Raw genomic sequence first — 18,674 nt, forward strand, 5'->3', positions numbered from 1 at the left:
GATCTATGCTTTGTAGGCAGATCTATAGGAATTCATCGATATTATTATATTACGGTTTACCGCCAATGAACTGTCACGCAGTTCGATGGTTTATGTAATTGTAAAGTATTTGGTCTAATAAAGAATTTATTATTATTATTATGGCTACCTCCATATACTACAAACTACACGGAGTTAATTGGCTTTAAATAAATTCAATTAACTCCTCTCTCTAGCTTCATAAGCTTAAAAACTTTATCCTTATTAACAAACACTAAACACATGAACCTCTAGTAATTTTCAGTTCAGTTAACCGTTTTCTATAAATTTCTATTTTCTATTTTATATAGCGTTCTTTTTGTATAATTTTAGAACTAATTTTGCCTCTAAACATATATAGAATAACACATATTTTTATGCAGTAATTAATGGTACCTTCACATTTATTAAAGTTCTTATTATATGTTTTGTTCATTAGGCATCCAAAATGTATAATAACGACTATGTCATTAAACATACAAAATTATTAAATTTAATTACGTAATCATTTATTTCAGATGCTGCAGATTAGCAGTTTAATAATGACTGAAGTAATGAAAAAGGGCTTGGATAGCATTTTTGGCAACTAACATAACAACATGGATGGTGTTAGAGTCACACACCAGGGTGTGAAAGCCCACACTCCTGAAGGGTCTGCAGGTCGGATCACACAAGCTGGTCTAGCAGCAAGGAGTCCAGAGGGTACCGCGGCGAAAGCCATGGCAATTAAGGGCCACGAAGACCTTTGGGTTGAAATCCAAGCGAACACATTCCGAAATTGGGTCAACGAAAACTTAAAGCCTATGAATATAAAGGTAACAGTAATTGATTTATCGAAAACTATTTCAAAATAAACTGTTTATATAACACAAAAAAAAGGTTGGATTAGTCTTTGATTTTCAATAACGAGACTAATGTACATTTAATTGTATTAAAAAAAATTAAAGCAGTGAACTGTTGGTATTTACACTATGAATAACAATAATGTCACAATATTTCTTATTTGTTTAGGTAATTGACTTAGTAGAAGACTTACGAGATGGAACGGTGTTGTGTTCTTTGGTAGAAGCGCTACAGGGAAGAAGGTTGAAAGGTTGGAGTTCAAATCCTACCAATCAGCATCATAAACTGGAAAACGTTACCACCGCTTTACAGGCCATCGAAGACGATGGCGTTAAGCTTGTTAATATAGGTACAAAAACATTTTTTTTATTTGATAAAAACGATTAGTGAAAATTTTGACACTTTTAATTTTATGGGGACTTACGTGACCATGACGTCTGCAACGTCGCCGATATCGGTAATTATCGAGAGTTTATAATGTTTATACTTTGAAAGTTTAACATAGAAAAATTTACTTAATTTAAATATATATTTTAACCTTTATTTCATTTCCTTATATTTTTTATTTTTAGGAAACGTGGATATCGTAAATGGAAACTTAAAACTCATTTTGGGACTTATTTGGTCACTAATCGTTCGCTACCAAATCGGCAGGAGCAAATTCCCACCCAGGTAAAATTAAAATATTTTACTAACAATTTTTTGAATGCCGTAACTTTGTGCCCCAACGGAAACATCACACTGTCCGTCCATTTGTTCCGTTCATGCACTCTTCTTTCCATGTATATCTCACGAGCTTTGGTTCCGTATAGCTTAACTCGAACTTTTGAAGATTGTCTTGTGTTGACATATCAGTTCAATTATACCGTACATAGTAAAACAAATTATAAAAAAATGTAAATTATGTGATTAACAAATTATTTTATGTAATAAACTAGAGATGCCACGAATAGTAATTTGGCCGAATATCGAATACCGAATGTTCGGCGAGGCTCTTGGCCGAAGCGCCGAACATTCGGCAGCCGAATATTCGGCCACACTTAGTACTTTTCGCGGGCGACAAGACACAACTCGTCACCGTACGAGTTTAAACTTGCATCACTGAAGTAATACGTACTTCGCGGTCGTGTTACAACCTGCTTTATTTGTTGGTCGTTGATGCGTCGTACTTACCGTAGACTAAAATATAACATTTAATGTGATTGATTACCATAAGAAATATCACCGTTTTTTCGAGAAAAGCAAAATGAATCAATTTAATAAGAAATCGCCTATTTGGAACTATTATGAAATTTATAGTGATGACAATAAACTGGCAGTTTGTTTGTTGTGTTTGTTTCTTACCATTGGTAGATTTTAAATATTAATTTGTTAGTTCTTTTTTGGTTAAATAAATATCTTTGTGAGTAATATTTCGAGATTTTTCTTAATTTATTTGGTAATCCTTACTGTATTTTATCATAAATAAGGAAGTAAATCTGTTTATCACGATTTCGCGCCCAAACTGCTGAACCGATTTAAATGAAATTTGGTACACAGATACTCTAGAGCCTTAGAAAGGACATGGGCTATAATTTACGCGAAGTCGCAGAAAAACAGTTAGTAGGAATTAAAAAAATTGCTATTCGGTATTTGGCCAAAAAGTTAACCATATTCGGCCGAATACCGAATAGCGAAAAAAAGAGGCCGAATAGCCGAATACCGAATAATTGCCGAATATTCGTGGCATCTCTATAATAAACTATATATAACAAATTAAAGAATCGTATTTCAACGAATTACAACAATTCGTCATTTTCAACTCGATCCTTAGAAATGTGTATTGTTTAGTATTACAATAGTGTAAATATTTTTATGTGGGAGGTTGATTTGTTTTTATAATACAAATGTATCGAGAATTGAACTATTAAAAATACTATAAATCTACTCGTATATAAAGAAAAATGAGTTTTAAATATTTATGCAACAGTCGGATTCTACTAGATTTTCATTTAAAATCAGGCTTTACCTAAATGGACGCTTAAAATGTAGACAACAAGTCCTTTAGATATACTAATGAATCACTAAATAATTTACTGAATAATTTATTCAAAATTAAATTATGTTTGACGAAATACATTTTTAATACTTCAGAAATATTTATTGCTAATACTTTTTCTTATTTTGCTAGTAAAGTCACCCACCGTTTTAAAATAATCTGCTATAAAACAAGATTGTAAAACTAAAAAGCGGCTATAACTACTCGTAGATAACTGTTAACAGCCTCACACTACAGCGCCGGCGCATTGCGATACCGGGCATTCAGCGAGGCGCGCCCGCGCTGACGCCAAAACCTACGATTGCAATATTTATTACATCCTAATATGTCTTATAAGGAAACTTTCATCACACATTGCTGTTACAAAACCAATCGAAACCAATTAAACAGTTGGGCGCTCATATTCGGGGATCATGTACTTAGTGTAAATGCAAAAGACAATTTTTGTCAAATGAATTTTTTCTTAAAATTCCATGCTCTTGAGATTAATTTATTCAAAAACCAAAATTCTAATATTTTATCTCTTTTTAAGTATGAATAAAGTAAATATTTCTCGTAATATAGCAGAAAATAATATACAAATATTATTAAAATTACTCACTATTAATATAAATTTAATATTTTGACTAGCCCGTTGTCTCAGTTTGTAGTGCTTTCTACTCCGGGGGTTGTGTGTTCGATTCCCACCCCGAGTCTGGGTGTAATATATATATTTATTTATTTATGTATTATTTATGAGTATGTTTATCGAAAAAAAATGTAGTATTTGTTATTTATTTATTTACAGATACAAAAAAAATAGTTTCAAATAAGTTATTTTATCCTCATCGCTTAAAAGTTATTTGAAGAAACTTTCTGTGACTTCCCTCTTTATTGAAATAACTAATTGATTTTTTTTACATCAGCTGGGCTAACAATTATCTTAGATATTGTTTTATTTCAGAAAACTCATGCTCTCATGGCTCCAGGCCGCGCTACCAGAATGTCGTGTCGGGAACCTCACTACTGACTGGAATAGCGGTGTACTTCTATCTGCTCTCATCGACTACTGCAAGCCTGGAATCTTCCCTAATTGGAAGGAACTTAGTTAGTATTCATTTATTCTTAAATTGACCCACAAAACTCACCTTTCGGTTTTAAGTTAAACTGAAATTATTTTCAAGTGGTGCTCCACTTACATAGACAGTATTGTTTTTCTTACACAAAAGTCACTTGTGATAATGAAAATATTTAAATTGTGTATATTTTCTTCGAGACGATATTATAGCATTAATATTTTATTTAAACAAATTAACCCTCCTTCTACAGACGGGTGATAATACAGACAGAGCCTCCTTTAGGGAATTAATTATTCTCTACATAAATGCTTTTCAATCTCACGTCAAACGATGATTGATTAATTTTCTATTTTATCGCGGTATCTCTTCCTTATTCTGTTTATGCCTTTTGTGAGCATACCTAATTGATTATTGAATAGAGATGCTTAAAGTACCTCACATTTAATACGTTTCATATACCTACATATAATGTATCATCTTACTGAATATTTGGTTACACCTCCGATCTTAGATTGATTATGTTTATCTTTTTTATGGATATTTGTAAGCCACTTTGTTTACTATTATCATTGTTTGAGATACTTCTGTAAAAAGAGAAATATACCAACCCAACGGAAACCAACGGAAACACAAATTGAAAGTTATACAAAGAATTACGAATCAGCTGGTTTTTTTAAGTTGGGTTTCTTAGATTATCTTGCCTATTTTGTTGAGTTGAGGGAACAAAAATATAATTGTATGTGAAAAAAGAAATAATTTTCATTAGTTTTATATAATATACAAATTTAATATTATTTTCAGATCGACACGAAGCAATCGAAAACTGTAGAAGAGCAATGAAACTAGCACATAGAGAACTGGATGTGCCCATGGTCTTAGAGCCCGATTATTTGGCATCACCTTGGCTTGACGAGCTATCCGGCATGACGTATTTATCCTACTTTATGAAACCAGATGCTGCTGGCGTTAAATCAACTTTAGAATGGGTTAACTCTCGTCTTGAAAGGCCTATTACAAATTTTACGGTGAGAAATAATTATGTCTTTTTTAGGATATTTCACTTTTGTTGTTATTTATATGTACCTACTCTATTTTAACCGACTTCAAAAAAGGACGAGGTTACTCAATTCAACCGTATATATATATTTTATGTATTTTCGCGGATAACTTCTTCGTTTATAAACCGATTTTGATAATTTTTATTTTGTTGGAAAGGAGATATCCCAAGTGTATGGTATCCCAAGTATGATAAGGAAACCAGGATCTGATGATGGAATCCCAGAGAAATCGAGGGGATTCCCCGAAAATCGTAGTGACGACTAGTACGTTTGTTAATCTTTTTCGTCTACTTACATTGACTTTTCGATGTAATTGAACTCGGTTTTTTTCGTTTGCTAACAAACACAATTATATTAGACAGAATAAATATATATTATTTAATACGATATATATTTATAACAATGTTAATATTGTATAGTATCAGTAGACAAAATCTTGCAAAATGTATTCGCGATTTCCTAAATACAATTGCCACAATCACGATTCAGCCTGTAATATCCTACTGCCAGGCATATGCCTGATATTCTCCACCTAGGAGAGGAATCGTAGCTTAATCCACCATGCTACTCCACTGCGAGATTACGGATGTTACGGATTGCCACAATCAATATTTAGTAACTATGATCTGATAAAATTTAACCAAAAAATCAAAATACTTAAATTAGTGCATTCGTGAACACAATTAGCATTCATCTAATTAAAGCGTTATTGAACGCATAATTTGAATTGCACACGAATATAAATGTACATAATTTTTTTAACAGTTAATTAATTTTTGAAGGCTATTATTATTATTTAATACTATAATAAAGTTATTAGCATTATATAAAATAGTTACACATGCAAATATCTTTTTTATAATTACTTAAATTGAACGATGTTTTTTCACACGTGAATAAAAAATTTGAAAACACAGTTTTAAAAAATTTAAACTTAAACTGACTCATAATCCGTTATGAATCATTACAAATCATACTTACGAAGAATTATTTAAAACTGTATTCGTAATGCGACTTGATTCACACACAAACGAAACCATATAAAGCCATTCTTAACGCCAAAAATGGCGTGAACTCATGTGTTTTGCCCATAGTCACCACGCTGGACAGGCGGGTTGGTGACCTATCAGGTGTACATGATAACAACTGGGACCGACGGCTTAACGTGCTCTGCGAGACACGGTGGGGAGACCCACAAGGACTGCACAAACACTCAGACCACGGCAAACATCTGTATAGCCAATACAAATGTTTGTCATGTGCGGGGATCGAACCCGCCACCGCCAGCGCAACATGCACAATCTATGGCTGTGACCGTTGTGCCAACGCGGCATACAAATATATGTAATGTCAAAAAAATTTAATGATTAGCGAATTCCTTTATAAAATGTAATTAAAATGTATGAAAATATTACAAACAGGCTGTTGTAATATGATGTCTCTTAGATTAATTATTTTAGGTTTCCAAACATTTTCACACATTTACATCGAGTATATAACATTTTATTTAGTTATTATTCCTTAATTATTATTATCTACAGATTAGTACGTATACGTTTATATGTATCTAACATTTACATATGTAGAACTAAATATTTTATTATAAAATATATAGACTGTTTGTTTTTTTTTCAAACGATAATATATTAACTATCTCTTTTTATTTGTAGACCAAAAGCTCTATTCCGGGATAAGCAACACACATCGTAAATAATAACGGACTTATAAACTTTTGGCGAACCTAATTCTGTTGGTAGTAGCTAATTGTTTTGTTTCGCTTGCTGAGAGGCATAAATTTATTAGCTACTTTTAGTTAGCTAGCAATATTTCGTCAAAATGCCTATAAAACATTAGGTCAAATTAGTGTAAGAGTAGGCAATGTAATAATGGGAGGCAAATAGATTGGCAATGCCAACGTTGACAAAAATAAACGATAGTATAAACTAGTAGCTATTTTTTACGTTTTATTAAAATACAGTAATAATTATACTTTAGGTATAAAAAACAGTTCTTTTCACATCCTTTCTACTTTTGCGTCTTCGGAAACCAACAAGAAATAAGCTCAATTATTGATAATCGTCTTGTTTTTATGAAGATACGAGTATATACAGAACCTTTACTTTTTTTAGACGGATTGGAACGACGGTCGGGTGGCTAACGAGCTGGTGAGATCGATGGGTGGCCCCGCACCGCCACCGAGCAGACTTCGCCGTGATCCAGCAAAATGGGAAGAAAACTGTCAAATGGCTATCGATGCTGGGAAGAAATTAGGTAATTCTATGTGATAATAGCAAAATAGCCTATGCCAAAATGATACAAGTAAAAGCACAAATAAAAAAGAAATATACCTAATATTATATATATACTTATATAGTACAAAAACTATTACGACACACAGAAATTTGAATTTTAAACGACATAATTGTGAAAATTTAATAGACAGCGAAAATCACTTACGAATTTATAAAATAACATGGTGCATACATTATAGCACGAGTTTAATTAATTTGATCAAAAACGGCACCAAACTTAAGGAGAATTCAAAATTCATCCAGTGGCCTGATTATATACATAATGGATCATTTATTAGTTCAGGTATAAACTATGATCAAAGTCCTAAATAAGTAGGTATAAGTACAATTTTCATACTTCATTAAAATGTTTTTGACTATATAGATGATGTATTTGACAGCCCGTTGGATCAGTTTATAGTAGCCCTGCTTTCTGTTCCGCGGGTTGCGGGTTCGATTCCCGCAATGTCTAGGTGTAATATGTGTATTTACATATCTCTTATTTGTATGTATATTTATCAAAAAAAAATTAGCTATAACAGTCGGCTGTTACCTGTAACGAGCATTAAGTTGCTTAAAATGGGAACAGACGGCTGTTTGTGTATGCTGTAAGATATTTATTATATATTAATTATATATTTATTATATGTTTATTAAAAACTTGCTAATTAGTTTTGTACAACAGTAACTTAAATAGACAAACAGAGAGACAATCATTTTGTTTAACAAAACCAATAATATAATCAATTTATATTAATAGAATAATATTTAGAAATTCATTGAAATATTGTTAGTACAAACAGAAACATGGCAGAAATGTTCCGAAATGAACATTTACTCGTTTATTTTCCCAAGTGAGCAGTTTATATTTAGATCAAAGGGGCGTAATAACAAACCGCAGTGTTGTGTTTTGTACCGCAGTGTTAAATTATTTTTAATACAATACATTATATTTGTCATAATAACAACTGGAATATTTATCGTTGACCAAGTTAATGTAAAATTGGTGATGATAAATTATTATAGAATATTCATATAACCTAAATACCTACATAGGAGTAATGAAAATTACCGTTCCAAATAAAGCGTAAAATAGAAAACAAAGAAACTAATAATAATTAATTATCTTCACAGGTGTTCAACCAGTACTATCTGCAAAGGATATGAGTCAAAGCGACGTCGAACATTTGGGGGTAATGGCCTGGGTCACTCAGTTCCGGAACGTACCACCACGGCCGCCCGTTCACGACATGTTACGAGTCGCTCTTGATTCCACCTCAGGAAGAGTCGGAGAACCAGTCAGTTATATTCATTATACCATATATCAATATAATATTATTCTAATAAAAAAAAAAACAGAAAGAAACACGCTAAAAGCGATTAGATACTAGTATCGCTCGCGTGAGTTAAGTTCATAAATAATCATGGTACACAAATATGTCTCGTTATAGTTAATAGAACGCGTAAATCGAATCTGGCGATTAAAGGCCTGAATTCGGGCTATTACTGAAGAACTTTCAAGTGCTTTTCTTTAAAAGTTTTTTTTGTCATCTAAGTATATAAGAATATTATATGATATTAGAAGACAAAACTATTCGCTAAAATGTAGCGGAGCCTAATGACTAATTTACGTTCTAATTCTTTTCGCAATTAGAAGTAAAGCTTATATCTCAATAGTTGAATTAACAGAATCAAAGAGAGCTCCTGCGGTAAATTGGGGATGGGTTCGGCAAAGCGCTTGCGATGTTTCTGATGTTGCAGATGTCTATAAGCTACGGTAACGCTTGTTTGCCGACCTAGATATATATATTAAAGAAAGTGTAATACAGTATTAAGTGGTATTGAGTAATTAACTGTAAATTTACTACAGGATTTAGTGGTAAATCGATAATCTATTAGATACATTTAGATACAGCCCAACTGGCATAGGCCTCTTTCTCTAGGTAGGAGAAGGGTATGAGCTGAATCCGCCACGCTATTCTACTGTGGGCTGGCCTATATTATTAGCTACATAGTAGTTTAATTCTATTATATCTTTTGTCTAATAGTCGTATTCGTTTCCAGACCTACATCAAAGTGGAAAGTATAACGAATGAATTATCAATATCAGATGTAAAAGTATCAATTGGCAATCCACTGGAACAAGAATCAAGATTAAAATTAGATTCAAAAGGCGCTGGGGAATTTATTCCTGAACATGCAGGAATGCATGAAATTATTCTTACTGTGGATGACATCAGGTAATCAGTCTCCTTAAATGGTTACACGTCGTTCTTAATTGATGTCACCGTTGATTTAATTCGATCAATAATAATTATTATTTTTCCATTATTAGTTTATATTGTTTTGACCTAATATTATGCCGATTGATATTTGTAGAAAAAAATATGTTTTAGACATTTATTTATTTTATTTATTCTTATTTTATTTTATTAGGAAAGTATACGGTGATAAATTTTAACAATTGCTAAAAAAAGGAAATAACTAAGCACCATTTAGTTGCTTTCGCAAGTACAATTATTTCGCAATTACAACTGAAAAAAATATATGTAAAAATCAATAGGGTAGGCAAAGAGCAGTAATAATTATTTCACGTTCTTTCATACCAAATGTAACAATTTTGATAACAACATTTTATTAAACGTTAAAATTTCAGAGTGGACGGAAGATATTTCTTTAGAGTTCTACCTAGATTGGTATCGGTCCCACCACCAGGCATGGCTCCTTGTGCAGCTGGAAGCATTGTTGAAGTACTAGTCAGCGCCACAGGTTACTCTTGCACTACTTAGCACTAACTAATTGCGAAGTATTGAAATATATTATAATACCTATTACTATTTATGTATGATTTTGTCATATTCATTATTTGTGATAAATATTGTTTTGTCTTAAAAATAGCTTATTGTTAAAAGTAACCGTATTGAATGGTATGATTATAGTATAACTATTGTATTATTATACTAGCGATCCGCCCCGGCTTTGCACGGTTGCAAAAACTATCAGTGTTTCTCTACTATATTATGCACGTATTATACATGCACAATATAGTAGTACCTTCCTCTGCAATCACTCTATTTACTAAAGAAAACCGCATCAAAATCCGTTGTGTAAGTTTTAAAGATCTAAGCATACAGACAGCGGGAAGCGACTTGTTTTATACTATGTAATTATTTGCTTTGAACTATGAACGATTAAAAGACAATATTATTTCTGTAATCTATCTTTTTTTGTTTAAAATAGGTGCTCCACGAAGGGAAGACGTAGATGTTACAGCCCATTCACCAAGTGGTCGCGCTGTGCCATTGAGGGCGCGACATCCTCCACCGTCAGCTCCAGGTACAACTGCCTCGAGTGCTACATTTCAGCCAGATGAACCGGGTGTTTGGACTATAGCTATAACTTATAAGGGAGAACATATTCAGGCAAGTATATCTTTGTTTTTATTTACTGAGTTTTCCTCAAAAAAAATACAAACAGTTGTCATTCTTAATCAACATTTCTTTGAATTGCATTTTAGTAATTTCAAACAACATATTCTTTTAATTAAAAAAAAATCTAACTTTACAGGGTGGACCATTCACATGTGAAGTGTTCGATCCTGCTGGTGTTCGTCTTAGTTCAGGTGCATTGGAAGGTGCTGAACCTCTAAAGCCACATTCCTTTGAACTGGATACAACAGGTTGTGGAGTTAAGGGTGATCTGCAGTTAGACATTGTTCATGATAAAAGAAGCGTTATGTGTGCATTAGAAAAACTGTCTCCAACAAAGTATCGCGCCACATTTATGCCCAAAGCGGCTGGAAAACATAGAGTAAGTTATTAATAGTTAACACTATTGCTTACATGAAAAATATCATATTTAGATTGATATTATGTATTATTTTACAGTTATACATTTACTTTAACGGCTATGATGTTCACGGGTCTCCCCACGTGTTCAGAGTTGGAGCACGATCTAAAAAACATCGCGAAAGTGCTAGCCCTTCACCAGCTTTTGCAAGAATATCTAGTCCGGGTAAGAAAATATTCTTTAATATTCAAAATTCGATTCAAATATTTTTACAGTTTTTAATAAAACATTTCTTACTCTTATCAATTACTTCTAGTGACTAGATTGAGATCCGAAAGTCCTCACAATAATTTCAATTTATACGAAACGAATACAAAGCATAGTACGAGCTCAATAGATCGCCGTGAGGAGAGGCGGAATTCAACGGACTATTACAAATCTTCTTTCGGTTCGGATATAAAAGAAAAATCCTACGATGTCACCGATTCGTATTCCAACGCCAGGTTGAACAAACGAGATAATTACAGTACAACATACGATTCAGAGAGTTCACGGAATAGAACGGCGAGTCCAATAACTTCAAAACATTTGGGCAACGGATCACGGCTCGATTTTACTAGATCAAGCAGCCCATATAGAGCTAGCAGCCCATACCGGGCTACAAGCCCGATCGGTCGGACGAGCCCGCTAACGAGGAAAGATAGTCCTTTGAACAGAACGGCCAGTCCAATTAATCGGTAGGTGATATACGAACACTATACACAACACTTCGAAAAGACAATTGGCGTTAATAATTAAGTTGACATGAACTCACGTATAATGGTTTAATAGACCCGTCCGTGCTAAAATATTCATTAGCAATTGTCACCAATTAACATCTGACAACTTCAGTATAGTAAATGAAACCATAATTATGCTCCTTAAATTACGTATATTTTATAGTTTGCTTAATTGATACAGAGTCGGTAGTCCCATCGATCGATACAGTCCCGTGACAACGACAAAGAGGGTGGTAGAAAAGCGGTCGAACTATAAAATGTACAGCTCATACAGCGGGTCTCAAGACAATCTTGACCAAAGTAGCCCACTGTCCTCGTTAGAAACTGATAGAGTCAAAAGATATGGAAGTCCAAGTAAGTATAAGTATTTAATATTGTAAGTATAAATATGTAATTTTATTTCGCCGTGGGGCATCGGCAGGATAGAATAGTGCCCCCCTCAAGTACCAGATGTCGTAAGAAGCAACTAAGGTACTCGGAGCGGATCCCCGTAAGACACGAGTCAGGTCCTGCCACCGAACAAGCTCCACACATAGCGACTTGTTGTTCCTGTGGTTCCGCTGGCAAGGTCGAGAGGGTGGTGTAGGCAATGGATAAACCTGCGTTTCCTAAATTCAAACCCAGGTAAAGCAGTTAACATCTCTAGAGGGGACACTCCGCAATCGCAATAATTTTGTAGCTTAAGGTGTAAGTATAATATGTTTTGGTATAATTAGATTGTTTTTATCGAAGGCACAGCAGACACGGGAGATCCGGGAGGAAAACCATATCGTTCAAGAAACGACTCTTGGGATACTGTTGAGACGACTAGAAAAATGTTTAGCAATAATAGGTAAGTAAAGTGACATTGACGTTTGAAATATAAAAGTAACTGAATATATAAAAATTAGAATATTTATTTTAGTCTAGATTCAACTGGCGATCGGTACGGACAAAGCACACTGGACCGCGAAACGCAACGCAACACGCAACTAAACAAGTTCAGCGACTTCTCTCGCGACTCTTTCAACCGTCACCTCGATCGGTTGGTCGACGAGCGTGATTCAGATACCTACACAAGTCGTGTATGTATTCTGTATTTTATCGAAATTATACCCTATATTAAAACTTTTATGATCAGTTGTAAATTACACAACAATAGTTCACAGTATTGAACTTTATGCGTGTTTGTGCATAAACTTCGAAAAATAATTTATAGACATCTTAGTTCGCCTAGTTTGGATGATAATATGCAACCGTACCTATTTTGATATTAAAAAAAAATAAAAAATGTTTTATTTGTCATAAATATAGCAAGAAATTACAAAACGCGAAGTTCGAGAAAGCTCTTACGTGGTCCGAGACTCGTCATACAGCAGCGTGGAGGAGAAGCACCAACAACAGCAGTCTTTTTTATCCAATAGGCCCCCCCGCGACCCGAACGGGGGGGCCCGCACTGAGACGGACGCCGCACACGCCCGTTTCAGGTAACATATATGACTCTGGTAATCTTTAATTGCTTTTCAAATAAGTAAGCAACTGACACGCGGCCCGCTTTTGTATAAACACTTTTTTTTTTTAGTTTTCCATAAAGGAAAAGGAAATAAATATGGCTACAAATTTATTATGAAATAATAGTTCAAAAAATTTCAACCTATACTAATAATAAGTATTTGGGCTAATACTAAAGTTCTTCTTTAAAAGTGTCAAAATTAACAAGGGAGCGGCAACAACCACAAACTTTTACAAAAATGTATACTAAAGTTAAAATTTACGACTGAGTGATGTTCATAACGACTGTGTTTTTAGATGAAGTAGGAAGTTGAAAAACAAAAATGAATCGTGTTTTTATACCAGTCAAGATAAAACTTTTTTTAATATTTATTATTTCTTGTTTAGAAATTTGTGAGGAATAAAATAAATCTTGGTGCCTATATACTTACGAAATTATAATGCAATGAAAATTAATACAAAACACAATTATCTAAAAGGTTTGTTGAAAGATAGTACAAACTCTGGTAGATTTTGTTTTCGAACTAATTTGTTCAGTTTCCCAAAGGGGTATGATCGTGGTCTAGTTATGTTATTTGCTTTGTCCTTATAAATAAATAAATGGAAACTGATGTAGGATTGAAACGAAAGCTAGAAATAAAATAAGATGTCCATAAAGAAAATATAAATCACTTGAGCGGAGCAACGGGATGTCTGCGTTATAAATTCTACATTCCTTACCTGTTATTGGCATTCGATATCCCCTATTGGTCTGCTGTGAAATATGTGATATTTATTTATTTATGTCGTTATTCTAATTAAAATAAGATTGATATATATTTAATTACAATACTTACATACCAAAAAATTATGTTTATTAATTAATTGAAATTGTATAACCAAAATATATTAAATTAAAAAAAAAAGTGAATCGTTATTTTTTCGTATGCATGTGAAGTTAGAAAATTTTCATTGCCACGATATCGGGCTAGCTTTGAACAAATATACCAACCAAAAATGGTTTAACATAAATTCTTTAAAACGTAAGTAAAGTAAAAGAACTAACTTTATCGATATATAAAATAATGAACTGGTAATCCAATCTTTCAACAAAATTCGCACAAAACTGATACAAAGAGGCAGACTATAACAAACACTTGTACGGCCCATAAAACATTTCACATGTGCGAATATCAAACTCGTAACCGCTAGTGCAACAGCCAACCCAATTGCGTTATATATAATTTCTCATTTTATGTATTACGTATATATAAAGATGTATTAGTCTAACACTTTGTTGAATTGGTTGGTTAGAATTGTCTCAAAATTAATTTAAAATTTTTATTAAAAAAAAATTAATAGATAAAGCTTATTATTCGGTGCAGGATTACATAGTTGATAAAGATGTGTGGACTTAGTGACGCTATATTTCATACAACTTGTTACTAGTTTCGTACTAAAACACAGTATAATATATAAATATTATTTTTCAAAAAAGTAACTGTGGAGTTTCTAGCCTATTTTCTTCTCTGCAGAATCTACATTCCGAATCGGCGGTAGCTTTACTTTTACAAAAATAATAATTTATTTTTAAAGTTTTAATTTGTAAAATGACGATTCGAATATGCTTTATGGGCCTATTTGAATAAAGCTGTTTTTGATTTTGATTTTAAATCGAAAATCGCCAAGAAAATCTCTTCTCCTTCACGGTTATCTACTACCAAAATTCCCTTGATATTGTTACGGGACTTATATACTAAGAACGTCTTATTCTATCTATGAAGTTCGTATATAATTAGTGCTGTTAAAACTATAACACAACTCAAATTAAAATATTCAGAATTTCTGTATTTACTGACTCGATTGTATATATATATTTTTTACCTTAATCTGCTTACCGATTTGACGATACGTTGAATACAAATATTTCAACAAAAAAAAAATGAAACTTAATCCCCGATCGAAACGTATGCCGAGTTGAGCACAGAGAGCTGAAAACAGTCGATCTTTCAATTTACGGTGCATAAATGATGTTGATTTCAATCGGAATAAAGTATTGGAAAACTAAAATACTTTTCTAAATCAACATGTCTTAAACTTTATGTACTAAATAGTTTTCGTCTAACATTAATGTATTTTTATGTTTTTGGCTTTTTGCAATATTTGTTTTTGCTTTTGTTTTAGACAAATTCAAAGGGATAACATTAAAAGTGCAAGAGGAGTAGTTATAAAGCCTACTTACAAAGGAAATATCGGCCAGCCTGTCGAATTTATAGGTAAGTAATTTTATTAAAATGTAATATTTTTATTTCATGATGATTATTATAAATTAGATTGTAGTATTTTAGAAATTGCAACTCTATATTATTATTTATAAAATTGAAATTTGAAAAAAAAATATCAAGACGTATTTCTAACCTACCTACTATAAAAAAAATCTTAAGTTTGCAGTTAAAAGTATTTTAAACCGACTTCAAAAAGGAGGAGGTTACTCAATTCAACCGTATATATATATATATATATGTATATATATATATATATATATATATATATATATATATATATATATATATATATATATATATATATAATGTTATATTATGTTGTATGTTGTATTTACGAGCGATAATTACTCTGAACTACATAACTTGTTTTAATAGTGCTTCCAACATTAGAAAACTATATTTATTACTGAAATAATATCAAGTAAAATATTACACTGTGGTTGAGAGGGATAGTAATTTTCATAGTGAGGTTAATATTAACGCAAAAGTCCTCTAGATTATATACGATAGACTATGTCGGGTAGATAGAAGAACGTAAGTCCTAAGTGGAGAAATCTGAAATGACTAAACAGACAAATATTCGTCATGCGTTCCAAGTTATATTTTTGTGCTAATTGCAGTCAAAACACTTGAATCTTGTAATAGCAGTCAAAACAAAAAATAAAAGAACTGACACTGCCTTGACTGAGGTGATACGAGGACTGGTGCATTTATTTCCGAGATAATCGGTATTGGGATTCAGCTGGGAAATGTCATTAACATTTTTTACAACTATCACGTAGACAAAAAAGTAGTTAATACTGCTATTCATTTATTTTTTGCGTGAACATGAATTTTTTTATTTAATAGAAATCTTGTCTTAACAGTAACGAAATGAAAACAAAATGGAATTATTGACTTTAGTGCCGTCGTTCGGAAGTATGCGCATACATTTAGCAACTCATTTAGATATTGTAAAATTTTGTTAAACTTCAGTTTAAATATTATTCTATAGTGGACGCGAGTTCTGCCGGTCCCGGTCAACTCGAGCTCGAAGTATCCGGCGGTAATGGAACCCTAGTGGCCAGTTCGGTTCGACCGCTCGGCGGCCACAAGTACATCGCTGCCTTCACGCCTCGCGTGCTCCGGCCGCACTCTGTCCGTGTCACTTTTAATGACCAACATGTACCTGGTGAGTTAAATTGGAAAAAATGCACGTGAAAATATTTATTATATTTGTTCAAATTGAACAAGCAAACTTTGTGTATTTATTTTAATTAATAATTGTGTGGCTACGGTACTAAAGAATATAGCCACCCCCTCTCTTCCCGTGGGTGTCGTAAGAGGCGACTAAGGGATAACACAGTTCCGCTACCACCTTGGAACTTAAAAAGCCGACCGGTGGCGGGATAACCATCCAACTGCTGGCTTTTAAATACACAGGCAGAAGACGGGCAGCAGCGTCTTCGGTGCGACAAAGCCAGTACTGCGGTCACCAACCCGCCTGCCCAGCGTGGTGACTATGGGCAAAACACATGAGTTCACGTTATTTTTGGCGTAAACTTGTGGAGGCCTATGTCCAGCAGTGGACTGTATAGGCTGTAATGATGAATAATATTGTAAATAGTGAATGCCTTTAGTCATGAAGGTGGGTTATAGTTCGTACCCAAGTGTTAGCTTAAACCTTTTATTAAGACTACAAAAGAAGACTATATCTTTAGGCTTAAAGGGCTTAAATATTAGGTATGGAACACTGTATGCGAATTCAACTTTCACTTAACCGACTTTTGTATTAGTACAGCTCAAGGAAAATATACCTATGAAATGAATTTTGGTGATAAACTACCAATGTCTAAAAATAATAGTTTTAACTTACATACCTCTTAACTTAAAATTTAAATAGCAGATCCTACATTATGTACGAAAAATCTTATATATATACGCCTCTTTATCGTTAATCTGTGAGAGTTCGCTGGTATGAGTACTTCATTTTCACAACGATAAATTTCCGGTAGTCATTTTGATAAAATGTGGCTAAAAAACACCTTTCTTTAGCACTTGGTTCGTCGGCTGTGTAACTTTACGCTTCGCAAACCGCACATCGTTCAAGCAAATGTTAACAATCAGAATTTGCGTACATATATATTCTTCAAGTCGAATATATTTTATTTATTTCCCACAGTTAAAACAATTTATTATCGTTAAAATTATGTAAATTTATTTTAATTACACGACATAAAACCGAGCTTGATGAGTTGACGTCAAAGGTGAAAATTTTAGATAATAAGTTGCCTTGATGATAACGATACATAACAAACTTTCAAAGCTTTAATAAAAAATATTTATTGTCATAATTTGTAAAGCACTTCGCCTCATTCTGTTTTAAATACGAAATAAATACAATCCGTTGACATTATATGAGATATTCTCATTTCTTACTATATCTTAATATGTTTGTCCGTCGTGGACTCCTAAACTACTTAACTAATTTTAATCTAATTTGCATACCGTGTGCAATTTGATCCAAGTTGAAAGATAGGCTATATTTTATTTTGATATATGTAATTATTATATTTAAGAAAAAAAATAAGGTGGTACGAAGTTCGCCAGGTCGGCTAGTATATATATAATTTAAGATTCATAAATTGGTAAAATTAAAAACTGAGTATCCTCAAAATATCTCAAACAAAACTTCTAAAACTCTAAAAACTTTTTGTTTAAACTACATTTGTAATTAGATTATCTCAAGAACGAACTAGAAAGTTGAACTACAGTAGTTGATACTTCAATACATCTCTTTATATAATGATACTTGTAACGTTTACACCCGATAATTCAAACAACATGCACTGGAATCTGATAATTTATGCTAATATGTCTTACACGAAACATTTTATACATATTTCATATACGTGAAGCATAAAGTTTGTACACCTTTTTACGAATATTGCACTGATGAAGTAATATGAAATTTCGTACACTTATACTTTATATAGAGAAGGAATGGCATGGGCATTTGTAGTAGATGAGATTCAGAAAGTTCTAGTTTTAAATAATAAAATATTT

The 18,674-nt window shown here is 32.8% G+C and overlaps 1 protein-coding gene across 1 annotated transcript in view; it reads left to right on the forward strand.

Annotated features, from left to right (window-relative positions):
* LOC123664436 (filamin-A) overlaps nucleotides 1-18,674 on the forward strand; it is a 114,336-nt gene that overhangs the window by 22,910 nt on the left and 72,752 nt on the right. Inside the window, exons 2-20 of the mRNA XM_045598981.1 lie at nucleotides 537-833; nucleotides 1,030-1,210; nucleotides 1,434-1,533; nucleotides 3,843-3,985; nucleotides 4,759-4,982; nucleotides 7,145-7,286; nucleotides 8,441-8,604; nucleotides 9,371-9,546; nucleotides 9,963-10,075; nucleotides 10,547-10,728; nucleotides 10,874-11,116; nucleotides 11,194-11,320; nucleotides 11,412-11,832; nucleotides 12,056-12,228; nucleotides 12,616-12,706; nucleotides 12,779-12,938; nucleotides 13,168-13,340; nucleotides 15,529-15,620; nucleotides 16,624-16,800. Coding sequence (XP_045454937.1) covers nucleotides 618-833; nucleotides 1,030-1,210; nucleotides 1,434-1,533; nucleotides 3,843-3,985; nucleotides 4,759-4,982; nucleotides 7,145-7,286; nucleotides 8,441-8,604; nucleotides 9,371-9,546; nucleotides 9,963-10,075; nucleotides 10,547-10,728; nucleotides 10,874-11,116; nucleotides 11,194-11,320; nucleotides 11,412-11,832; nucleotides 12,056-12,228; nucleotides 12,616-12,706; nucleotides 12,779-12,938; nucleotides 13,168-13,340; nucleotides 15,529-15,620; nucleotides 16,624-16,800 — 3,298 coding nt within the window. The 5' untranslated portion in view covers nucleotides 537-617. The remainder of the gene's footprint in view (nucleotides 1-536; nucleotides 834-1,029; nucleotides 1,211-1,433; nucleotides 1,534-3,842; nucleotides 3,986-4,758; nucleotides 4,983-7,144; nucleotides 7,287-8,440; nucleotides 8,605-9,370; nucleotides 9,547-9,962; nucleotides 10,076-10,546; nucleotides 10,729-10,873; nucleotides 11,117-11,193; nucleotides 11,321-11,411; nucleotides 11,833-12,055; nucleotides 12,229-12,615; nucleotides 12,707-12,778; nucleotides 12,939-13,167; nucleotides 13,341-15,528; nucleotides 15,621-16,623; nucleotides 16,801-18,674) is intronic.

Source organism: Melitaea cinxia, chromosome 2 (assembly GCF_905220565.1).
Source record: "Melitaea cinxia chromosome 2, ilMelCinx1.1, whole genome shotgun sequence".
NCBI lineage: Eukaryota > Metazoa > Arthropoda > Insecta > Lepidoptera > Nymphalidae > Melitaea > Melitaea cinxia.